General features: G+C 39.2%; 1 protein-coding gene across 1 annotated transcript in view; it reads right to left on the bottom strand.

The window, feature by feature from the left end:
• Positions 1-26858, bottom strand: part of DSCAM (DS cell adhesion molecule) — a 480683-nt gene that overhangs the window by 156078 nt on the left and 297747 nt on the right. Inside the window, exons 5-9 of the mRNA XM_026868377.1 lie at positions 24347-24625; positions 23050-23325; positions 20290-20586; positions 19198-19473; positions 6153-6431 (exon numbers count right to left, since the gene is read on the bottom strand). Coding sequence (XP_026724178.1) covers positions 6153-6431; positions 19198-19473; positions 20290-20586; positions 23050-23325; positions 24347-24625 — 1407 coding nt within the window. The remainder of the gene's footprint in view (positions 1-6152; positions 6432-19197; positions 19474-20289; positions 20587-23049; positions 23326-24346; positions 24626-26858) is intronic.

Here is a 26858-nt window from a genome sequence, read left to right as displayed (position 1 = left end):
AAGGGATGCTACAGCAAAACAAAATTACTCATTCAATGACCTTTCAATTTTTTCTATATTTCTGTCTAGATAAAACCACAGGATTTTTCTTCTTATAGAAATGATTAAAAAGAAAACAGAGAGACCTTTACATTTTTCTTCTTCATTGATAGTTTGCTTCTCAATTTTATTTTGAATGAACAACTTGTTCAGTCCTATGTGCTACCATATTTTGGAAGACAATGCAGTCAACTACTTGATCTAGATTTTGATACTTAGCTTTAGATTCCAAAGCTTCATTCACTTTTTCATTATCTTTCAGGAATTTATTAGCACTTAAAGAATATTTGCTTAGTAAGACTTCAGCAAAGTTGATTTGTCTGATATGCTTAAGCAGAGTTAATGGAGAAAAAAAAAAGCAATTAGTTCTCTTCCTCTCTCTTTAGTTGTAAAGGTGTGGGCCTCCTCTACCCTTTTAGAAGCGAAACACTGAAATAGTTCATGAATATGACTGAACAGTTCTACTTTTATTATCACCCTTGTTTCAGCAGCACAGTCCCTTGAGCCCATAAAGGAGGGCATTTAAAATTGCTTTAACAGTGAGTTTCTGTTAGGCTCTCTCATTTAATGCAGCCCACGGATCTGTGACGAGAAATGAGCTGTTGAATTGTTTAGTGTAAGAGCAATAAGTTGACAGATGCAAACCATTTAATGGCTGAACTCAAAGGACCTAAAAAAGGTGTTTTCAGTCAATATTATGACTAGCAGTCTCAGGCTCTCACAAAGGGAAAACAAAGGATGAGAGCAATCAAATAGAATGTTGAAGATAACATGAATGCCATAGAGCCATTTTAAGGGAAGGAAAATGCTTTCATTATCTCCTTGTGTGAAATAATCCTGATAAGATGATAAAATATGAGTTGGTACCCTAAGAAGATACAGTTTACCAGTGTCATCACTGCTCGTAATGATGGACTTTACAAGCTGCTAACTAAAATCAGTTTATGAATGTGTGCTAATATTCCCTGATTTAATTTTGCTTTCTGCAAATCCTTTCTGACTGTGCTTTACACCAAGGACCAGATGACAAATGCACACACTCTGGACTTCAAATCTACACAAGCGCTTCTGGCTCCCAAGTACAGCAATCAGTACATCACACTGGAGAGCAGTTCTGAAGGCTCCTGATATGAAGCTTCTCCAGTGGACTACTGGAGTAAGTTAAGAAATAATCTATGACATTGGCCCAGAATACAGTGTTTCATTTTTACATGGAATATTTGTACTTTACATTTAGATCATTCTGTCAAAATGATGGAAGAAACTTAATCAGCCAAAGCAACCATTGATGTATTAATGAATGAGATCATTAAACACTGTGCTTTAGCAAAGATGAACAGTTATTAAATTTGGTCATTGGACCTAAGGGGTCAATTTAGCTGGTTTAGTGAAACCATTTGCTATGTAGTTCAAGAAAAAAAGATGTGCTTTTGCAAAATGAGACAGTGCATAGTGGTTTGTGTTGATCAGATTTATCTAATGAAAACATTAAATAGGAAGTGAATCATTCAAAAGTAATCTTCAAAGCCACAGTGTAAACACCAGCAAAGAAAATAAATGCATTTTCACACCAGCTGCGATCATAAATCTTCCCCCCCTGCTTTTCTATCATAAACTGCATTTGCTGCATCATACCAGCACCACCACCAAACGTCAGAAAGCAGACAGATACTTCTTATCTGGAAGATTCAAGGCTCAGGGACTCCTCATTGGGTGCCTAACTATCTAATGATATTCAACATTCCTGGCAAGCGCAAAATGAAAACACATTTACACTTAATGCACTAAATGCATTAAGGGGGCTTATTAGGTATTTAAAGACCTTATCTCAATTTTGACTTACTATGTGTTCACTAACAGGAATTTTAAAATCATGATTTATGTACCTGCTACTATCTTTGAATTCTCTTTTCTGGCAGTATCTGAAAAATTTTGAACTCATAATACATTTATGATCTTTTTCTTTTTGGTTACCAATTAAAACCTTTTTCACTGCTTTTTATTTCATAATTACTTCATTCCCATTTTAGGAAACCCTACAGAAATGAATAACACATGATAAAGTGAATACAGAATTTTAATCACTCCTTAGAAGACAGTCCTAATGAGTAAAGCCTTAATTAATTCCACATGATGTTATAAGTAGTTGACATAAAAGATATTTTCCTAATTTCTGTGGATGACTTTCATGAAAGGTTCCTATTCTTTTCTTTCTCTTAATAGCATGCATAGCAAACCAAGAGTGAGACAAGAAATAAAATAATCAAAATAATAACAAATTATGAGTTTTTGAGAAACTCTTCTAGCATGCAAATTCTGATGCATTTCCAGAGAAACTGCAGGCTGCGATCACTCACCTGGACTGCCTACTTGCAGTCCCTAGATGCAGTGAAGATGGTAGGCTTCTCTCAGGGGCTAATTAATGAGCTTTTAGAAGATATTCCATAAACACTAGGACTAACCAAGCCTGCTTTTCTGTGGATTTGTATCTCGTGTTTAAGTACAGACTCCAACTGGAACTTTCCTTGTGTTTGAAGAAGGTCTTGCTGGAATAGATTCTCTGGTGTCTAGTATTACATTTAGCAAGGGTGTTTGTAATCAATCACCTCCTTTCATTAAATTTTTGGGCTTTCGGCTCTACTGGAGGCATATTCCCCTCTTCCGATTTGTCTGAAATTGGCCAACACATTGTGGAGAGAAGTACTGACAGATCTGTGTCCAGATCATGTGACTAAGTCTCATTTCCAGGTCCTCACCAAAAAACCCTTGGCAGAGAAAACTGAGATTTCCCTAAGATCTTACCCAGAGCTGCACAGCTGCTCAAAAGCTTTTCTCTTTCTGTCTCTGAGCAGGTGCCTTCCATTTCCTATGTGATGCTCTGCTAAGAAGCTCTGTGGAAGCTGATCATCTTCCCCTGATATTTAAGGCAGGGAAAATCCAACCTTACTGGACAGATATTTTTAGAGCTCCTTATCACCACTTTATTGCTTTTATAGAGAAGAAAATAACAGGAACAGCAGTAAATATTTACCGTAAGGTACCTGCAGATTTTAAGAGACGTGTGCTTGTTTTTCTCTTCCCATGTAATACTCTGGGCAAAATGGTAGTGCAGCTTATATATGAAAAATAATATATGTAGAAAGAATATAGGAAATCTATTTAACAGACTTAAAACTTAACAGAGAAATATGAATGTAAAAAACCAGCAGATATATGTGATCTGACATAGAAAATATTGAGCAAAAAAATCTCAGGTTGTAAAGCTGAAGAATTTATGTGGCTGTATGAATTCTGCAGAAGTTTGTGTAATCACCAGTAGTTCAAATGTAGCAACAAGCAGTTGGTCTGTGTTTCTTCATTCATTTTAGGAATGAACTGGGTTTAGATTCTACTTCTGAGTCTATCCATGCACTGTAAAATGATATGGACTCCCACTTATTTTGGAAACATTATAGCCTTCACCAGTTTTAAGTCTACTTTTAAAATGAATACAAGTACAGTATAGATAAGGAAAAGGGAATTTTGGAGGGAACAGTCATATTTCGCTTTACTTTCATCTCCCATTCACTCTCTACTCTCATATCAAAATGCACAAACTTCACATAAATAAGATATTCCCAGAACACATCTCTTGACATTTAGGAAAATCATCATTTCAGTTTAAAACACACTGCTGAGAAACCATCATGCAATGTGGATTAGAAACAAGAGGAGTTAAAGCACCATTTCTTCTCCCTTTATTTGGAGAAAAAACACTTAGTTGATTTAGAAAAATATGTTTCAGTTGTACAGCACCTATGAACAAAAAGATGAGGAGAGATCAGACAGCTTGGAGAAAAAACAGACAGCAGGAAAGCAAATCTTTACTTAATTGTGTATAGATCAAATTGGATGCAGACAACTAGTGACCAACCGTGACCCTCTGATGGCTGTTTGTCTTCTGACCTATGTAGAATGAGACAGCTGAAGCAGTTCAATATGAGGAAAAGAGGTCAGTCCGGAGTTTTGGCAGAAAATTCAGGTCAAACATCATATTATATTTTCCCCTTTCCTCTGAGTAAGAACTATCATCCCAGATGCGTATGCAAAACTGATTAAGACATTTCAAATTAAATTGACAGAGAGAGTGCAGAGAGGAGTGGAAAGAGGCTTAAAGGAGGCTGCTGCAGAGCACTAGCTGGGCAGAAAGGTAAGCAAGAGGGGAAAAATAAAGTAGCCCTCATAACCTCCTAAAAAGTTGCAGGACTAGGACTCCAGAAGGCTTCTCCAAGTCTATGGGTAAAACAGAGTGAAAAGCTATCCTCTATCATGCCCATGGGCTTATAAGGACACCCTTTCAGGCAGACACATCCAACAGTTGTCATTCCACCACTGGGCCAGAGCTCTCATCAGGAGGGGCAACTAGAGCAGCAGCACACTTAGGAGAAAATGGAGGTGCTGGTGTCCGTGGTGTGAGAGGGGTGCAAGGTAGGCTCCACAGAACTTCTGCCCTGCACAAGGAGGGAAAACTAGTGCCAAAAAACAGATAGCAAGATGTTTTGATGACGTGCCTATAGGAACCTGTGCAGAGCTGCTAGAGTGATTTGTTCCCATCACTTCAAGCACTGAGTATAACTGCAGATCGGGTAGGAGTTCAGCTGTTATTAGATGCAGCATTTCTGCGTAGGGCAGACATAGCCAGTGGACTGTCTGTTGTGATGGGAGGTTGTCAGCTTTCTCTTCTCCAGCAAAAGGGAAGGTGAGGAAAATCTCTTATTATTAGAATGATGAATAGGGTTAAAAGCTAACAGAACAGCTTAGGATAAGAATAATTAAATGCATGTAGTTAATTAGGCTACTTCATTTAAGAATTACTGGATAGATGGAGAAAATAATTGACATCTGTACTGAATAATACTTGAGCAAGATTAAAACCTGTGAAATATAAAAAAAAAATTATTAAGTGGTATTTATATCAAAACTAGTGAAAAAGCAACCTATTTGCCACTGAGTTTTGGGAATACTAGCATACAAAAATATAAGTATACACATTTCGTAAGTGGAAAGCTAGGGAATACTCCATGAAGGATAGTACAGGACAGTGGGAAGATTTGGCTTAAAAGGAAGAGGTTTTCAGAAGATTCTTCTTCAAATGAGTTTTTGAGGCAGGAAAAAAAGCCTCAAAAAGATGTCAAAATCCTCTGAGTGGTTTTAAGATTTATCTCGGTAAACTTACAGAAGAGATTATAAAACGTAGTGACCTGCAACAGTCAGAACTAGGGTTACTTGCAGGATTACACTATGTGCCCTTTTTCTCTGAGGAGTCTAATGGCTTGGTAGCAAGAATGAGGTGGTGGAGAGGGAAGAGTATAACACTCCTATTCTTCAAAAATGAAAATTTAGAACACTGAAAAATTCCAGAAAGAAAAGGAAGCAATTTGGTTTTGTTGAAGTTTTGCACAGTAAATTTGAAAATATATCACAAGGCATAATCTATAGGTAACTTGTCTAAGGTATGGTTTAAAAGGTAAAAGCTGTCAAAGGCAAGGTATCTCTCTGAAAGGTCTTTTCCACATAGAATGTTTCTTGCTGAAATGATATTCACAACTATTTCAAGGCAAAATGATGTGAAGTCAACATGAGCAAATGAATCATGTCAATTGCATAATAAACACAAATAAGGAAAAGAACAACATGGTAACAGGGAAGAGTCTTTACCCCATGAAGCCAACACCAATGCTTTGTTTTCTTACTGACATTATGTTATATGAGACTGTTCTAAATAAAAAAAAATATCGGGATAATCAGACTAAAACAATAACAGAGAGGAATTTGATACCATCTCAAAGGATTGATCCCAGTGAACAGGCTTGTGCCTCACAAGATTTTCCAGAAGTCAGACTAGTGACTTCCTCATCCACCCTGTACACACCAGGGTTTTTTGCTTAATTTCAAGACTTTTAGGTAGAAAAGTTGTATTAGTTTCTGTGATTCATTGCTCTGTGTGCTCTGTTATGAAGAAAGGGATTACCATATTTTCCTCTTTTTTACACTCCCCGTCAAACAGATGTCATTTCAAAATACTGATGAATTCCACTTAATTGCTGCCCTTCAAACTAATTACATCTACTTACCTCTCACAATTAATTGGCTTTGGTGCTCCACAGCTGCTGCATCATTTCTAGCTATACAGGTATAATTCCCATTGTGCATCAGCGAAAGATTAGAAATCCTTAAGGAGCTGGTGAAGTCGATGTTGTCAATCGTCACCCCGAGGCTGGCTGGGATCGGCCTGCCATCCTTCTGCCAGGTGATTGTGATGGGCAAATCCCCAGAGACCACCACACAGGGAATGAAGACCCGCTGCCCGATGGAGAATCGTGGGAACTCAAAAGGCTGAATAAAAGGTGGAACTGAAACAAAAGAGGAAAGAGGAGCTATTGCAGTTATGGTCTTGTTTCTGAAAATAACAGAACGGAACAGATGTACAATGCTGAATATGTAAAATTAACACCTTTGACAGCCATAGAGCATTGTTTACCTAAAAAAATCTGATCTTTTGCAAATAGCTTTTTTTTTCTTGACTACCCAATGCATAAGCAGAGATCACAAGCAGTGAAATCCCTGGCTTATAGAGTCACCAGACACCAGCGGCCGATTCCTGCAAGAATACTGAGCACGTCTTTGAGAAATCACACTCCCAGCTTGCAACTCTCCAGGTCTTTCAGCAGCTACACTGCCTGGACAGTCCAGGAAGAGCTCAGCAGCTTTCAAGGTCTGGTGCAAGTGCCTTGCTTAGGGTCATGCAATAAACCTGGAAGAGGCTCCAGCTTGGCTTCTGGGAAGTGATGAAAGGGAGTGTAAGCTTCTCTAACTGCTCCTGTCACTTATTTCTTAGTGTTTCAAGTCACAATTCTTAATAAGATTGGGTAAAGGTATGAAGTGAAAGGCATATACAGTACTTGTAGGACACCAAATTGTTAAAACTGATTTCGAAACAGGGTGGCAGTACAAGCTGGTGTTTAATTTTTTTTTTTTTTTTTTTTTTTTTTTTTAATTATTCTGTGGCTGAACCAAAACAATGCTGTGATTTCTACCATTGGGAAGAATTTCACTTCTTAAAAAACATGTTGTTTTCAGGCATTTTTAATAAAAACAAAGGGAACAGTGGGTTGGATTCAAAAGCAAGAATTAATGGGGGTGCCTCACTTTCTCTGGGTTGTGGTTGGAACGTTTACTAACAATTCGGTAAATTGAGACTCAAATACCTACACAGCTGAAGGAACTGAAATCTTCTTCCCTTCTCAGGGGAGCACTCTAACAGCTAGGGCACTGATCTAAGATAGGTTTCTATCAATCACTCCTGAAAAGACTGTAAAACCAACTTTGCAAGCAGTACTCAAATATCATTTATCAAAAGAGAATGTTCCTAGAGGTTATATACCTTAGATATAGGAGTGCATTTTCCTATTCTTGCTTGAGAGATGGCTTATATATACACTCTGTGGTACATTTGAACATCTTTAACAGGAAAGATTGAAGGATACCCACAGCAGAACATTTATACTGCTCTGTATTAGCTAGCTTCAGAAGAAAACAGAGTTGGTGGCTTCCTTTTGTCCTTTCTCCCTTTAGCAAATCTAAGTCTGGGTTTTCCCCAGAACTGAAACAGAAAAGAAGCAGAAAAATTCTAAAGAATCGTCACAATGTATGCAAGCCCATCAACTTCCCCAGCAGAATTTTCACTCTTCTGTCTGTGTCCTATTTGTGGGATGCAGGGATTGGTATGGGTGACCAAAACTATCTTAGCTCAGTGTATTTCTTTTGATCATTGCATGCGTTGGCTGCTCCTCCATCAGGAATAAGAAAGTTTATCACTAAGGAGGTGATACCAATGCCCCCAAAGGCCTAAGGCATTGTTCAAAGGCATGTTTAACTGCTTGTGTACAGGCACATCTGGCTGCACAAGGTTGACACAAATCAGATACTGACTCCACTCTTGCCAGCATAGCCGTGATGCCATTTTATGAGAAGAAGTTATGACCATGTGCAGCTGACACAGAGAGGTAACATCAGGTGCAGGGTACCACAACTCATGCTTACAGGCTTTCCCTGACTTCTTTCAAGAGTGGCTCACTGTCTGTGATTGTGAGAAGTGCCACTGCAATCAATTTTTCTCACACTCTGTAATGACTTTTCCTGAGCTCTGTCTCTCAAATCACTAAAACCTGTCCTGTTGTTTTGACAATCTGGTAGATCAGGCATACAGAAAAAAAGAAACTTGGTATAAATTACTGTGTTTATTTGAACTTTGAGAACTGGAAATTAACTGCTTTTTCACTTGTGGACCTAGTATCACAAAGTGAGTCAAAATATCTTCTTGCATTTTTTAATTACCTTACCCCGGCTAACACATTCACATATGATACTTTGGATTCTTTCTAGATCAGCAGGAAAAGGCCAAATTTCTCTTAGAATTTATTGACAAGTGGTTTATAATATAAGTGGGAATAAGAAATTTTTAGAATGAGTCTGTCAAAAGGTTTTGATATGACTTTTCCCCTGGATGAGTGCAAATATCTGCTAAATGCCAAGTGTCCCCCTTACTGGGCTGGCTAGCACATTTCTGCCCATACCCTTCTCTTAGTCTCAGGCATCATTACTGAAAGATATGCTAAAATTTACAACAGGGTGGTAAATGGCTTCCGTATTTTCTGCTGAGTGTGTAACAAATTTGAACCAATCTTTCACAGACAAAATGATATCACAGTTCAGACAACATACTGCTCAAGGATTATTATGTGCATCTTCACTCTCCATCTCCCTGATGAAGAAAACAGGGAGCAAGATCATTAGGTCACATTGAAGTATTTTTCAGAAAATATCGATTTTCAAGGCTGCATTTACCAGCTCTAAAATTTAAGTAGCAGCCTGCAGAGTATTTCAGAAATTGGCTAAAATATTTATAGACAGCACATTTTCCCTCTACTCAGGTTTTTAAGATACAGAGGAAAGCAATATTTATTTCTGCTTCATAAAATATAATGTATATTCAACCTGCAGCAGCTTGCAGTCCTGACAAGGAACTTATTTTAAAAACCAGTGTAATTTAAAATCAGTACTTAAAAAAAGTAAATAGTGTAGTGATAACTTTGAAGTATTGAAGAATGTTTTTCAGTTACATATTCACCAGTTTGGGCTGATAAAAGCAGTTCCTGGTGACCTAACACAACAGATAAATTTTCTTCCTGATAGTTTGAAGAAGGAAACAATCACAAAAAATCACTTATTAAAAACATAGAATAAAGCATACCTGAAGTCAGCCAAATAATTTCTGAACTACAAAAGTTGCCATCTCTCTCTCTCTCTTTCTGCAGTAAAAAGTTGACATATATCCTTGACAGAAGAAAATAGCAAGCTTCATTAACCTGCATGTGGCTTTTTTTTTAAAAAAAAAACCCTAAATCTGTATATTTACCAAACAGCACAAAAAAATAAGAGGAATGTATAGTTCTTTAACTCTGAAAGAGAAAACTTACAGTAGGACAGATGTATTTAAAATGTGTTTAAAACAATTCAAAGTGTGTTGAAATATTTTCCTTCCCCATACATAGCTTTATTTTGACCATACTTCACAGCTTACATTTAATTTTTTTTGTTAAATTATGCTAATTTATATATATCATGTTACATGTTAACTATATAGAGGGCTATACACATATATGTGCTTGTGTACACAGAAGGGATGTTTCTTCCTCTACCCACAATTGGCAGAAGAGTGAAAATTTCTGCTTTATGCAATGAAGCGCAATATCTTGGGAATGCTTTATTGATGAGTGCTTGAATTAAGTGTCTGTTTAAGAAGAGAAGCATGGGCCAGCCTCATTAATGCTAATGCAGGAAGATTTAAATTATGGTTTTGTGCCCTAGAAAGGTCTTCTGTACCTCTGGGAGATTACTGTAAAGGAGGGCAAGGAGGGCTTCCATGCTGCTCTCTATTAGCAGAGGTACATCCTTAAATTCTTGCCCCCCATTCCATGGGAGTTACACTGGAAGAAACTGCTGAGATGATTCACTAAAATGGAGTATCCTTCAGATAGCCTGTCTCCTGCAGCAGCCTTGTGAATGTGGTGTTCCTCTCCTGTGGCTCTGCATAGTAGAACGAAAGTTGTCCTCTGCTTTATCATTGTAACAGTTCCCTAATGGATTGTCTTGCAACACCACCGTTGCCGGCCCTGTGGTCACAATATAAAATACCTTTGGCAATGAATACTCACAACACAGGTCCATTGGCTGATGCAAAGTAATAACCACCAAACTATGCAGCCTCTTAAGGCAACCATGTGATCTTAGATTTCATGCACTGGGAGTGCAAAAGCCAAAACTGTTTTGTCTCTGCACAAATCCTAGCCACAGTCTAGTAATTTTTAGGTTTTCTCAGCCATCCATTGTTTCTCCTAAACAACCTCATCCCTTGTGAGTGATGGTCTGACCAATTGTAAACAGTCACTGAAGCACTGGTTTTTTTCTGCTTCTTTCTTGTATGTATTGAGCCTCATCCCTAGGACATCTTATTCATTGAACTGTCAATGGCATTTACTGAGCCAAGCCTCAGATACTGCTCCCTCATATTGTGCTAATATATCCTGTCTTGAAAAGAGGAAACACCATTATATTCTTCAGGTCTTTCTAAGTGTATGCAGTGAAAAAAAAACCAGAACCAAACTAATCCCTGTAATGCCTCTGCTGTTGCACGTTTCCCTCTACTTGTGGCTCATTAGTTATCAAAGTTAACCCTGTATTTAAACACCCTCTAAATCTTACCATAATAGGCTGTGGCATTTTATCACAAACTGTTATTGAGTGTGGCAGAGCAAAAATAGTGGTATTTCCCAGGGGAGCTTATGAGAGAGACTTCACCTTTTGCCTAAGTCCCCACTCCCCTTTCCTGCAATCTAACACTGGTAGCTCACAGGCTCCCTGATGCTGTTCTGGGAGCTCCTCCAAAATAAGGGAGGATGTAAAATATTGTGTAGAAATCGAGAGCGTTTTTCTGTCATGGCTCATCCACCTATTGAACCACCTCCTTTCAGCCTCCATCGTAAAGACAAAAGTGCTTGCCTTTATCATATGAAGCACCCTGCAAACCTAGTATGGTGGGAAGCTCAGTTCCCTGCCCAGGGGGATGCATTTACTACTTATTTTTTAAAAAAGAAAACCATCTTGATTTGAAGATAAGATAGCAGCTGCAAGAGTGTTTTAACACAACAAGTAGTTACCTTCATTGTTAAAGTGCCACCTGATAAAAAGCCTCTGTATTCAGAAGCACTTACCAGTTATTTTTATTATGCTTTTGGAACCTGGTCCAGAGCTATTATTACCCTTGTGTAGCCCCTATATGATCTAAAGTGATCTTTGTCCTCAGGTAACACTGTGAAAAGTTGAAACCAACTAAATGACTAGAGCCAAAAGTTCTGGATTTAGAAGAAAGACGACTTTAAACAGAATGATCTCTGGATCTGAAAATCATACTAGTTTCACACTAGTTTCCCTTTCACCTTCATCCCAGGACTGTACATAAGCAGCTGATTTTATATCATCCTTCTGTTCCCACAGGGTTGAAACCATCTTTTATTCTGCATGCTGTGTATTGTACACACAGATTTGAAATTAGGCCAGCATACTCCAGACCTGTACTATCATGTGTACGCGATCTTGCTTTCTATGTTCTTACATACACACTGCTAATAGCTCACAGTAACTCAGTGCAGTAAAGTGCTTAAAATTTTAAGAGCAATTTTAACAAATATATAAAAAAGTATTTCAAATATAATTGACAATATACATACCAAAAAAAAAAAAATTGCAAGAACATGCTTTCTTCCAAAACCAAATTAAATGAAGCTGCATTGCAAGGAAGAGAAGAGGGCTAGCTTTTGATAAACCCAAGCACAATACATAAATATTCTTGAACTCCTTAGCTGAGGCTCTTATTCAAGTATTAAGGCTCATTTCATATTGTTTACATAATTCATAAATGAACACATCCATACACCAACTTAAATTGTGTGCACAAAACCAGTGAGTTTTATCTTAGATTTAAGTGAAAAGTTTTATATTTATGCATACCAATTCCTCATCATAAAGACCAGAATAGTAACAAAACAACTTTAACATATATTCTTGGGTGATCATTTTCTGTGGTGTCAGGTGAAGTCATTAGGCAGTATAGTCTATTAGAACTGTGCTGCTACAAAATAAGACATAAGTGGAACATCCACATGACCGTTGTGAGATTTTAAAGAATGTAAGTCAGCTATTTTAATGTAAGCTATTTTAATGTAAGGCCTTGAGTTGTCATATATCGAATGGCAAAAGATTTACACAGACCTGTCAAGTCTCACATATTGAATACCAGTCTGCTTTAGTCTTTTCGTAAGCTAATTCTATGGGTTAGATGCTGGGGTTCTCACATGGGAGACATCACTGTCAGAGTGCATGTTCCCTTAAATCAGACTGTTGTCACTGCTTGCTCTTTGTAACAAGTCCCCATGACCATTATGTGACCTGAGAATGACTGTTAAGTGGACTTTTGCAGGATCTTTTGCACGACTGGACGTTCTCATCCATTCTCACTGCATGGCCCTTGCATGATTCCTGCATATGACTACTCCAGTCACTGTGACAGATCTATTTCTTCCTGAAGAAACTGCAACAAGCTTGGAGGGATACAAAAAGATATTTCATGAGAGTATGAAAGAAAGGCAGAAAGTGATATAATGAAAGAAGAATCTGAAGGACATCAAGGCCAGAAGACATCTTCTAACTTAAATTATTGACAAGGTTCAGTCAGTAGGACAGATAAGAAGTTACGTCTTAGATATGTTCATGAAACTGAACTCACACTTGCCATAATCCATGTCACAGACTGAAGCATAAACAGATTAGCAGATTGATGACAGCATGCACCATCGTCACAAGAACCCTTGAAAGATTTCCCCTGATGTTTTTTCTCTTTTGTGCCTGCATATTTTCTTATCTAAGCCAGCCCTCCCTGAACTGATCTGCAATGCAAATCCACCAATAACATTTTTATATACTAGAAAAAGCTAGATACTTCCCAGGAAAGATGAGGAGAATCTATTAAAAGTAGTTGCAATGTAAAGTTATTTAGAAATAACACCTGTTTGGTTTCTTGTTTTCTAGAAGGAAACAGGCTGGTACAATTCTTTTATGTGGTTCACAACAGGTGAAGTGCTATCACTTTGGTATAAGGCAGTGAGAAGTCTTCTAAATCAATGAGATATATAAGCTCTACAGGACCAGAAAGAGTCCTTTTGAACACCGCACTTTTAATTTTAATGATGCTGCACCCTTCTTTCTCAGGGGCTTCTTTTTCAATTAATTTCTGTTGGATAAGTGTGGATAGCAGCAGGCTGTTTACATGAGAAGTGCATCCCATGAGACTGATGAAAAGAAAATCATCACTTACTACTGATGTCTTTTACTACAGCTAGGAAAACTATTACTATAAATTACATAATAAAAAATACAGAGATAATGACTTATTCCTGTTTTTAAAATGCTTTGAGATCTACTAAAATGCTGTAGAAGAGATGCTGCTATTATTATTTTACCACCTTGCCACTTGAAGGGTTGCTTTTCAATGGAAATATGAAACTTACAGATGGGTGAGTAATATAACCTCTTTCTGAGTTTGCCAGCACTTCTCATTATAAAGATATTTGCTTGCAGTTTAACTTTTGTTTGGATAGTATTTTTCCAGGCCAGGTGTCTGGCTCAGGCTGAGTCACTCTGGCTGGAAAGTATCAGCTAAAAGAGCTTGGACATTTCCAAAATAAGGCAAGAGGGTGGAAAAAAAGTGACATAGTATATGATGATCCTACCATAAAAGCAAAAAAAAAAAAAAAGGCATTGTGAGAAACTGAGAAGTTCCACCTGCCCCAATGGTTAGCAGCATGGATTTCAAGTTCGGTGGGTGACAGCACTAGCATCAGATTCTTGTCCCTATGAAAAATCATCACAAGGGTGCCCAAATTTTGCAGTCTGAGCAAAAACAAGTAAATAAATAGAAAAAAACAAAACCAAAAAAAAAAAAACCCAAAAACCCAACATAAAACAGTTAATACATCCTGAGAAAACATTTTCCAGTGACTAACAGCTAAGAGCTCCCAGGGTTCGAGCAGCACTGAACATATCCTAGCAGTACCTTCAGTGGCTGAGTCAGTTCCAGCCATGCAGTGCAGGTGCAGTCTGGTGAGATGTCAGAAATCAAAGCAGACAGATTTGTCTCTCTAGTGCTTGTACAGATGTCTGTGCTGGGACCAGGAAGCATGAAGAAAGTTATTTCAAGGCAGAGAGAAAGAAAGGAGATGTGGAGGCCAAGGGACAAGAGTGAGGAACCAGCCTGCATTGCTGGGCATGCAGAGAGCAGCAGCAAGTGAGGGAGCAGAAGCTAAAAGCAGTGTCCAGGATAACAAAAGGGAATTATAGAATAGGATTTAGGGGCAGTGCGGGGAAGTCAGAATTTGGGAGCAGACTTGCAGTGAAATTGCAGAGGTGATGGGTGTTGGTAAAGTGGAACTGAGAAACTGACTGCGGATGCAAGACTGGGACAAAGAAGCAGTGGGGTGAGGTACATCACTGACAGTGAAGAAGACCCACATGGAGCAGGGACAGACCAAAACCCAGTGGAGATGGAGAAAGTGAAGAATGGCAGAAAGAGAGGACTGTAACTGAAGGCTGGGAGGAAGGTTGGAAGCTATGAATGGGAAGACTAGTTTTGAGTCTTGAGACCAAGGTGCCAAGGAAAGGAGGACTGAGATGGGAAAGAAGTAGAGGACAGACAGGTTTTGGAAGCCAGAGCAGAAGAGCCAGGACTTGAGCAAGGATGAGCTGGAGAAGACTGGGGACAGGTCATACTTAAGAGAAATGGACACAAACCCCTGCACCTTCTACTGAATATTCTTCTCCTTAGGACGTCAGACTTCAAAAGTCCTCTGCCTTCAGCAGATGTATATGAACCCCACCAACAAACCACTAGAGCTGGACCAAATGCAGAGCAAGAAACTAGTGCTGCTAAGAATAATTCTGCTGTTGGCAAGGACCTATGCAGTATCCTTAGCGAGGCTAATCTTAGTGATTACTTCTGAGGATGTCAGTAACTACTCTTTCCACTTTGCAGGAAGGGGAGGAAAGGGGGTTCAGTTTACTTTACAAAAAAGCTAAAAAGAAAATTGCATTTAACACAGGCCAAAGCAAAACACGTTGAAAGGGTATTATTACAGTTGCAAAGGCAAGTGGCCGACAGGTATAAAATACCAGAAATTAAGTATGTAAGTACAGTTGTAGTCTCCCCCCTGCTACGTATGCATTACAAGGTGGGTATATTCATGGCTTTTTGTCTCAGAACTGTCCAATTCATTTGTCTAAATATAAAAAAAAAATAATGCCAAGATAGCTTGATTTCCAAAAAGCTCCGTTAGGACTCAGGCACGGTTCCAACAGAGCTCTGTCTGCCAAGCAGAAACCTGCATATTTTCCTGCCAGCTTATCCACTCAGCTCCCAGGAGCCAGTTTAAGACACTGCTAGCTTCCAAGATTCAGATTTTGGGACAGACAGAGGACAGGCAAGGGATGGGGGGTGACATGCCACATCTCTGTGGGACAGAGTTATCTGAAGTCTGCAGACCTCTGGGGTAGGTGGCTATGCAGACAAGGGCGCCGGTTATTCCTAAAAATGAGACAAGTGATTTCATGTGGTGTCCAATTGAGTCTTCTGATCAGCAATGCAAAGAAGTAGCTGGCCTAAGGTTGAATAGCATGTAAATGCCCAGCTCCCAAGCTTTTGGCTTCCTGACAGCCTGCCAGGTGGGAGGCTGCACAGCAAGGCTCTATAAGCCCCACTCTTGGGTTCTCTGGAAGCGAGGATTTAATTTTGAAATTATCGTCAAGAAACTCGCTGTTCTCCTGTCTGAGATCTTACAGTGATTTTGGAAGAACGTCCTCAAGATTTTGCTTTCATTTGGATGTTTGTAAATCTCAAAATACTCTACAGAATGGGTGGCCCTCTTATTTTGTTACAAGCTCATGCTGTTGCATACTTTTACTTGCATGCTGCTTCTAGTAAGTCCTCATTCAAGACAGAACGAGGATGCTTCATGTACTGGAGAGTTTGGAAAGTGGGCAGTAAATGTGGCAGAGAAAGAACAGTTTTATGCATAGTGGAGGTAAATGCTGCCCTGTAGAGCCAAATTCTGTATTGACCTTTGCCACCGATCTCTCAGATAATGCTAATTAAATTACTTGAATCTGTCTTTCCCAGGGGCTTGCTAAACTGGGTGATGTGACTGATCTAAAGAAGGAAAAAAGAACTCTCAGAAGCAACTTCACGTCAATGGGACCAGAGCTTTGAACATATAAATGCTACGTAACAGGAGGTCAACTGGAAAAATCAAGCTGTAGGCTTCTGAAATTGAACATGCAAAAATTTGTGAATACTTTTTAAGTTCAGTCTGTGTCTCAGTTGCCATTTGCCAAAGCGCTCCTGATCACCCAGGTGGGTTTTGAAAATTAACACATATTTTCTGAAACACTTTGATACCACAAAGATTATAATCTCAGAAAAACTCAGGAGGAAATTGATAATTATGTCTTCAGAACAGAACACGGAGGAAACAAAATACCAAGTAACAGCTCATTAAGTATCATCTATTCTGAATCACCGTTCACATGACTGGTTTGAGGTCACCCAGAAAGCTTGTAGCAGAAATGAGAACAAACCAAAGGACCCATGATGCTGAAGATGGGCAGTAATTCTCCCTCTGTTTCTCTGAGAAATAAGTAAGTATACTGATGGTATGAGAAACTGAACTATAAATAAGGATATTCAGGCACCGATATTAACTCCCTTTACAATGTCACATTTGAGATTACTTTTAACCTCCAGTATGCAAGCTGGGCTGTATTCTGTATTTCTTGGAATCAAATATAAGTGCCTGAATACTCATCACATTAACTCTGGAATCTATAAAATGAAAAGGCAACACAAACATTATTAATATTTTAAAGCAGCAGGCCACTTCTGACTCTCCACTAGTATGTTAGATAAAATCACTATGTAGTTATGGAAAAAAACAATACACAGCCATCTAAAAACCCACTGTGGCAACGATGACTTCCAGCTACAATAGCAGAACCTCGAGAATTGTTTAAACCTGAAATATGAATCTCACCTTTGACATTTTGGTCTTAGCGTATGAGGCCAGGCTATTACACTTTTTGAAAATAACAGTGTCATGTCAAGGCCAGGGCATGATTAAGTAGCTAGGGCACTTTGCAGCCAACTTTGGCAACTCCAGATCAATGGATATGAGCCACACTGACACATTTGCTTTGCATGTGCCATGGATTGCTTTGTACTCTGCAACTTGCAATGCTCCGATGGATGTGCCTTACGGAGCATATGCAGGATGAGGCTGTATCACAGGTGCAGTGGCAGCTCAGCCCACCGGCATGCTTCAAGTGTGCCACATGTTTATGCAAGTTATTCTGAGTATATTCAGTCACTGTTTGAGATTCCTGACCAGCCAATGGCCCTGGCTGCTCAATATCCAGAAGTACAGTAGAATACCTTCAAGAAAGTCAAATCGTTGACAAAAGCTACATTTCAATTAAAACTGATAGAGCTGTCAATCTGCTTTCTGGGGGAGGAATTGTCAAGTTTGAAATTGTAACCTAATGGAACAAAAACTGGTATTGTACCTGAGATACCAGTTAGTGTTCTCAGGCACTCTTAGTAATGTTTTGATGTAAATGCCTGAGCTGTAAGGATAGACTGTTGGATTTTTTTGGTCTGGCTACATTCTGAGGTAGCATTCATTTAAGAGGTAGCATTCCCCACCAGATTTACCATGCTGAACTGTGAGCGCAAAAGCAACACTATTAACTAATTTTGCATTCAGTTCCTAAACTGTATCAACAGATCTGTGATACGGTAATGTCTAGCAAGGTATCACATACATGAAAAGAAATGGTGACATTAGCTTTTTATGCCATGGCATATGACCAGTGCCCCTGATAGTCTCAGGTGTGGGAGATATCATGTCTTTCTGAGTCCAAATTGCTAGTGTTTTAAAGATAATCCCCTCTTGAAATAATTAGCAATTACATCACTCCAGACTGAAAACAAGAAAGGGCTAAACAAACAGAACAGAAAGAAGTTAAAAGATCACATGTCTCTGTAACTAAGTAATTTACCTTACTGTTCTCTGTATTTTATCTGATAACAGATACAAGAATCAAACTTCCTTCCTTCCTTCTTCCCCCAGAAAAGCCCAGGAAAAGTTTCTAATAACTTCAGGAAAAGTTAAATTATACCTCAATTCTTTCTACAGGTTCACATAAAGTGCACTATTTATTGGCCCCATTGCTCAAAACTAGGTGCTACTGCAATCAGGTTTTCTGTCTTTTGTGTCCTTGTGAATAGGTCTGAGCATTGCCAATATCAGAGTAGTCAGAACACAATGCTAAAAAATTCCTATTCTCATCTATTTCTGAAGTCTTTCAGGGCCATCTGAACATCCTTGTTTCAGACTATTTGAATAGATTTTAAGCATCCTATTAGAATTTCAAGTCACATTTATTTACAATGCCACCTTTCTAAGCATCAAGAACAGTCAGAAAAGCACACTTAATAAGAGGAAAGCAAGGTTAATGCTTTTAGTTCCTGTCTCAGTTTATCAGCAGAAACACACACATCAAAAGTCTCATTTTTTAAAAGCTCTAAAGTCACTGGCTAGTGAAAATGTGAACTTTGTCATCCGGCAGAGAAACAGATACCACTGAAACTTAGGTGACAAACCATTAATCTACTGATTTAGCTGTAGTGAAAACTGCTCACAGAAAGCTTGCTTCTGCAAGGCTTCCACTTAGAAAGCAATACTTTGCTAACTGAGCAAAAGAGGGCAAAAGTCAAGAGAGAACAAGACACAGTGACTGATCAGCATCTATGTCATCATTAAAAATAAACACAAATCTGGATTAACCTTTTTTAAGTGCTCATTATCTAACTGCCAGGACAATCCTCTGTGTGCAATTCTGCATTTCTATAAACAACGCAGCCATTAGCTTGGCTCTACTTTTCTGAGTTAACCTCACCTTTTACTGTCACATGCACGCTCTGGCTGGTGGACAGCTGGGGTTGAACAAGGACATTGCATGTGTATTCACCCTCATCCACTTCCTTCTGCACATCTGAAAGCTTCAGTGTCCCATTGTTCTCAAATGCCACTTGGCGATGGTTAAATGGTAGGAGGTTAGAGTTCTTGTACCACTTGATGGAGTAATATGGGTAGCCAATCACACGGCAGTGGATGTAGGTGTCCCGTCCAGCTATTGCTGTGATGTTCTTCATTGGTCGAATGCTTGCTGGGCCTAGAAAGGTAAAAAGAAACTCTTAAAAACAATTTAAGGGCACATTTGCTTGAGGAAACATGCATATAAGTTTTCTGAATAAACAAATATTAACAACATTTACAGATGTGGCTTGCACAACACTTCTTAGCATTTGACAGTTTTTCCTTTTAAGAGCTACTTAAGCAGTTTCTCTAATCTTTATATGCCCTAGTTTTTCCTCACCCTGCAGCATACATACAAATTATGTGGGGGTATATATTTGCGCTATTCAACACTTGCCTGATAAAATCTTTGCTGCATTACAAATTAAAAGGCTGAGGATGATTTAATTAATGTGAAATACTAAAACTGATACAAAGCTAGAATCCTGTTACACATGAGAACACTGACAAAGTTAGCTTTTTTCTTTTAACGTATGTAAAGTATAATACCATGAGGATGGGTATTATGCCATGTAGAGCTAGAAATGCAAGTTAAAGTACTGTATACATGAATAATTACAATGAATGTTGGACAAGTAAAGGAGGAAAGGAAAAGAAAGAGAAACCATGCACAGCAGGACTAAAGTAAAGAAACTGAATTAATAGACATGAGTATAGGAAAAATAGACTCTACAACACAAGCCAAAGGGTTCTTCCAACATTTAACCATACCATACACTTTCTAGATGGGGCTGGAGAGGCAGGGTGGGAAAAGAGAGCGGGAAAGAAAAGGAGAGGAGAAACAGTAAGTTGGTTTTGGCATTCCAAGACTCATTTCATCACATGCAACAATCTTCTTCTCCACTACAATGAGTTATGTGTGTTTTTTTTGAGGAGCTGATTTGACAAGCACCTCTTACGTTTATTCGAGCCTGGTACAGGATGACTCCAGCAGAGTTGTTGGCAATACAGCGATAAACACCACCATCTCGGACCTGAGTGTTAGAGATATTCAGGTAACTGACCACGTTGCCTTCTGAGGTGATAATCTGGCTGATACGATGACTGCTGTCCTTCACGATGGGATCTTCGTCCAGTGTCCAAGTGATCGTAGGCAGAGGAGTCCCCTTCACATTGCACATAAGGGAGACTGGCTCTCCTGGACTCACCACTTTTTCACTGAAGGCAGAAATGATTTTGGGAGTTCCATCTGCCAAGGGAAAGAAAAGCAGGAGAATAGTTGTTCCCTCTATCCTGGAGCCTATCCCCTGAGCCAAGATCTGTTTCAGAAGTGATGCAAACAATGATGTTCCAGCATGTAACTCTAATTATTGAGAGAGGGGAATAAATTTTGATAGTGGAGTGCCTAAATGATCCTTTGCTTACTGCAGGTTTCTTCCTTATCTTCTAAGAAACCTGGTACAGACTGCTGAAATTTGAAAATCACTTGAATAAATAGACCAGGGCTCTGCACAGCTATATGATTTGCCAGCTTCTTGCAGAAAAGTGTTAAAGCCATGTGCAGTTCACAGAAGACATACAGCAACCTCAACACATTTGGAATTTTTCTTGTCCTGGTAGATTTCAGCTCCTTGGAAAGCTAAGGATTAATCCTGTTGGCAAGAGCCAGGCATAACTTGCATAGACTAATTTCACACAGCTGTGCCAATGTAGTTTAGTCCTGACCCACAACACCCTATTTAGGAAAGTATTAAATTAAGCTTTTCTGAATACAGATTGCCAGTAACAGCAGTGATGCCAATTTCTTTCTGTGGTCATTTTGTGCTACAGATAAATATTCGTCTGAAATGAGAGCTTTCAAAATGCTTTCTCTTGTGATCTGTGTCACAATTTACTCAGCCTCTACCAGGCAAGGGAATAAAGAGAATGGATGGAGTCAGAAACTTTGAGAATGCAAGCAGGGAGCAGGATTAAATAACCACCTATCCAGAGAGTTCAGTGGGGTAACTTTTAGGAGTGCCAGCATTCTGCTATTAGGAAGTTTTTTCTGAGATCATGCAAGGCATGTTTGTTCTCCTTTGAAAATCATACTTTCAAGGCTGTATCTAGAAGGAATTTCAATGTAATTGGGAGCAAAATGTCACACACGAAGAGCAGTATGCAGAACACAAGAAGCAATCTAGTCCAAAGTTCGGACAACAGTGCTGCAGGCTACTGTCTGGTTTTAAAGATCCAAGCAGCAAGTAAGCTAACTAACTTCAGTGTTCCTACAGTATTAGTGCCTGCAAGAAACAGAAGGAAAAAGCACCTCATTACCTAGTGAGGAGCCAAAGACACTTGAAAACTCACCTTGTACACAAAGTCTTTTAAGTACAACTTCTTTCAGTTTTGCACAGGACAGAGGATATCAGGACAGGACTGACAAGTCTCATGCTCTGTGTGATGCACTATTTGTTTGTGTATTTTAAGTATTCTTTCTTCATGTACACTCTGATATGTATTACCTGTATGTTTGAGAGGCTTGAACCATGACAGCTCCCTTGGAAATCATGATTCCTACATTGCTATTTCAGTGCAACGTCACACAGGAAACTGAGGGAACTGGCACAATGTGTGCAAGACTCCCCACAAAACAGAATTAAAAACAGGGCTGCAAAATTCCTTGCCTGACACTTGGTAAAAAACATAAGGCACTGCCACTGTCAGGCTGCTGAAAGACCTCAGCATCCCTGCTGGAGAATTTTATTTTGATTTCATAATTTTCTCCTCTGTCCCCCTCTCTCTTTCATTTCTGTCCCATTGCTTATGTGACAGAGTTCTAAATTATTTATTTATTTTAATGTCTGACTCTCTCCCTTTCCTTTGCTGTGTATTAGATACTGTGACTCCTCCTGAAAACAAAACAGCAGCTAAAAAATCCCCCACCTTTTTTATCCTGAAAGAAAGATGACACAGGACCAATAAATCTGTGAGTGTGCACACTATGTACCTCTGTCACCCCTCCTCCTCTATTTTTTTTTTTTAATTCAAGTGACAGGCTTTTTTTGGAGATGAAAGCAGACATTATTTTCCCAGTGAGACCTGAGTGTCTTTGAAATCTTTCCTGCTGTTGCTCTCTGATAACCTGCACTCTCTCGACATCATGATAGATTATCAATATGCTCTTTAGGCTTTCTTAGTCACAGGAAATGGTTGCCGAGGTAACTCAGTCCAGGCAGGTAATCTCTGCTTTTTCTATAAAGACTCTAAAAATAGTGTCCATGCCACAACTGAGCTACAGCCTCATTAGTAAACTGGCTCTGTCCAAACTGATAACTTTCCTCACTTGATTATCATGTAGAACATTGTGTCAGTTAGTTAAGATGATCTCCAAGCCTTCAAGCCAATACACCCAACCAGAAAACGTTTGAAGTTGAATAGAGACCTCTCATATCCTGCTGAAAAGCTACTGTAAAATATCAGCATCATCACCATCCACCCCCACCAAAAAAATTATTGACTGGAAGTACTGCTCTGGAGGGAATTTTGTTTTCAAATATTTTTTTTCATTCTATTAGTTTTTGCTCAGAGTGGGGCACAATAAACCCCACTGACAACTCATGAGTACACTTTTCTTTTGTTTAGGGTCCACTACCCCTCACTATATAATGGCACCAAAGACAACAAACATAGTATTATGGAGACCAGAATTGCTAAAGAGATAGTGACTGACCTTCTAGTACCACCTGAACATAGTCTTGAGCAGACATCTTGTCCTTGCGCACAAAGCACTGGTAAGCTCCACCATCACTCTTGGCCATTCCATCCATAATAAGATTCTCCCGACTGATGCCAGTGATTCGGACATTGTTACCAGGGTTGATGATTTCACCATTACGATACCAGGAGAGCTCCTGGTCCTCAGTTCCCGTCACACTGCAGGACAAGGACACTTGGCTACCAACACTGCTTTTTACTTTCCGTGGGCTGATCGTGGCTTTTAGTGGTTCTGAAGATTTAAATCAGAAGAAAGGAGAGGGAAAGGGAAATAGAAAACATTAAGTATACATGGACATTTATGTGCAAGCAACAAATTGACTCTCAATTAAGGACAACAACAAAAATCACAGGCATATCCTTCTGAAAAAAAAAAAACAACAAACTTTGTGTTTGCTCTAAACGAGTATTTTTGCCACCAGCATGCATGACATGAAATAGAGAACTATAGGGATAATCTACTCAACACATGATATAATCCCATACCTAAATGAACAGTAGGAGCAGATCTACTGAGAAACACTGTTCGTGCTGAGGGCCTAAAAATGGCACTACACATGTCTTGGGAGGGCAGGACATTAGTTCAGTGTGGATATTTGAACTAGTGCATTAGGTGCCTTCCTGAATCTCACCTTCTGCTTAATTTCTGTCAAAAGGAGCACAGTTTACATGTTCAGTTCACAAACTTCTCCCTTTTCAGTTTGCTAGTCGTGCTACATACATGGAAACATTAGTTCACAAAGTATTATTTCTATTCCAGCAATTTATTTTTTTTTTAAACAATGGGAGAATAACGGTTTTCCAGTGCAGTGCTTCTGAGTAATAATTATCTTTGTAGAATTTGTGAAACATTCAGAATATTCACACATGAATACTCAACTGAGGGGAGGTATGAGTATTCAATATTACTGAACAGCATGAGTCATGACAATGAGAGTTTGGCAGCTTTATTCATGAGAACATTTGCAATTTCTTTTTAAGCATCCAGTTCAAGCTTCTAAATTACATATAGTCCATGTGATAAATTATATAGCTACATTAGAAATTGCATCTATTTGCACTTGTGATCACTCAATTGTCCAACTAACTCATCTCCAGAGTCTACTTTCTCTTGTTCCACAACTTTGAGAAGTTTAATCATTTCTAAGATAAAACAACAAAGCAGAAGGTACAGCATGATATGACAACATCTTCCCTCATGCAAACACCCAGGCAAGAAGTGACCTGAGATCTTCACTCAGTCCAGGACTTACGTTTTACATACAGTCGCCCTATCATCTCGGCAGTCCCATAGTTGTTCCACACCTCGCAGACGTAGTTGCCCGAGTCTGAGGGACGTGTGTTCTCTATCAGCAGACCTGTAACTGTCTGCCGAAACCTGCTGTCAGGCTCCCAGGGAATGTTGTCCTTCAGCCATCGATACTTTGGTGCGGGGTGCCCTGATGCTTTGCAAGGCAGCTCCACTCGCTGTCCTGCCATGGCTTTACGATGGTCAAACCCATCTAGAATAGATGGAGCTGAATTTGCTGGATCTGAAAGAACAAACAGCAGTTTTCAATGGGAGCATTAAAAAGATTTCATTCAATAAGCAACATGCCAATATTTTTTCTCCTGCATTTTTTTGACTTACTAGCCTAGTATTTTATGTACTACAGTTTGCTACTGTAACCCAGCCATCAGTCTGTAATATCTCAGTAGTGGTGGCTGGGATCCAGCAGCATGTACTACTGAAGCATCTCATGACTACTTGGAAATCCTCTCACTGGATTTTTTCCAGGTGGCAACCATTTCTGTGGTCATCCTTTACGTCCCCTATCACAGGAACGGAGAGCCAGAAATGTGTGTCCTTAACAGTTATTACTGTTATCCCTGCACTACTCGAAAAGAATGAAGCCAACACATTTTCCATGCTTCTCATTGGTCTAAAGGCTTTGAAATAAAGGAGCTATTTATTCCCTTATTCCCTTGTCAGGAGACAAATGGGTAAAGACACAGGAATTTCTATCTGCAGTCTAACTGACAGATGAGTCTTTTCTGCTCTGGAAAAATAACTATATGTGACAAGATCAACTTACAGCTTAATACTTCAACTTTCTTTGCTCACCTTACTGAGAAAAGCAGCAAGACTATGTAGCACCTAGCATATATTTATTTATCACACAGATGTCTGGCAGAGTGCCTTCACCAAAGGTGTATGTACCCCACCAGAAATACTACTCTGATTTAGGCTTTTTAAGTTTGAAAAATTTGGAGGAAGACGCTGACATGAGCTACAGTTTTGTGCAGCATGCAGCATGCTAAAAGCCCATCCTGGAGCTATTGCAACATAAATACTGAAGAATAAATCAACAAGCATTCCTCTAAGTATTTTCTCACACCACCTTTGCCAAGGTTTCTGTCTCACAAAGAAACTCCACATGCTGATCAACTCCTTTTACTCTCATCTGACACACAGATTTCTTTTTTGGGTATTTCTACATCACAGTTGCCTGGGTGTAGGTGTGACTGCAACCATTTTGACATTTTCAAACAGCCTTGGACTTAGCTAGCTCAAGTACCGCTCACAGGGCAGCTGCAGCAGGTTTCTTTCAGGAGCTGGAGGGATTAAAGGAGACGTTCATGCTGAATTCAAGCTACTCAAGATATAGTGTAATCAGTACCTGAGTTAAACAGCTTAAAACTAACTTAGGTATATCTTCATGAACTGCAGCCACACCTGGAAGGGTACACTTGAGAACAAATAGATAGAGGCACTATGCAAGTTATAGTATCAATCCAGAAAACTAAAATTGTGATGGTAAACAAATGAGCTAAGTAGATTTTATGTGAATATCTAGATAAAAAACTAAACGTCATGTTCAATGAAAGATGACCACAGAAGTGTTCTGCTCTTTAGATGTCAGCAAAAAGTTAAGCCACTGAAGGCAATACCACATTCAGTTTACAGCAACTTAATGCCTGTCTCATTAGAAACGTGTCAGCCAGTAGTTAAACAAATGATTTTGTATGCATCAGTAGCCTCAAGGTCCATATTTGGCATCAAGATGGGTTATATTTTTGAGCTTGCCATGTTGTTTATGTCTGGCTTAGTGAAAGCACAATCTGCCAGGATGCTATTGGGGAGGCCAGTGTCAATTTGACTAATTGATTAGCCAGCTTCTTTCTCGCCTTTTGGGTCATCAGGCATCTATGTTTTCAGTGCATAGATTCTTTTGTGCAGCCTGAGGAATTAACTCAGTAAAAACGTAAGCATGCAAGAAATTACAGCTCTGGCTCTTAGGGAAGTTACATCTACTCAATATCAATTTCTTCATTTGAAAGTAATAACTAAATAATAAAAAAGCAGAACTGACTTTTAAAGGTCTTGTCTGTGCATTTCTACTCAAAACTTGCAGTAGCTTCATATCTTCTCCATATACTTTTAACTTCAAAAGACTTTGTGAAGTATATATGTGGTCCCATTTGCAAACCTTTAAGTACAAAAATACAAAGTACTGCATGGACTTCAAAACAGGATGAGGGCAACTGGGGGAGGAATTAAAGTAATGGTAATGAAAAGTTGTGGCTAGTAAACATTCCAGTCAGCCAGCCTCCTAGTCTGCTGCAGAGAACTGCATATGCTTCAGTGCTGGGCCCAGGTAAAGCGTGAAACCACCTTAAACAACAAGCTGATGGTGACAGCACAGCAGCTGCTGCCCTTCAGCCCCTATGCACAGGCAGAAGTACAGTAAGCCAGGCGGGCTGCCCCCAGGAGCTGGGGGCTAC

The sequence above is a fragment of the Athene cunicularia genome (genome assembly GCF_003259725.1).
Source record: "Athene cunicularia isolate RWA chromosome 1 unlocalized genomic scaffold, athCun1 chr1_part1, whole genome shotgun sequence".
Lineage (NCBI taxonomy): Eukaryota > Metazoa > Chordata > Aves > Strigiformes > Strigidae > Athene > Athene cunicularia.
The sequence above is the reverse complement of the archived record's forward strand: the minus strand, read 5'-3'. Positions and strand labels throughout refer to the sequence as shown.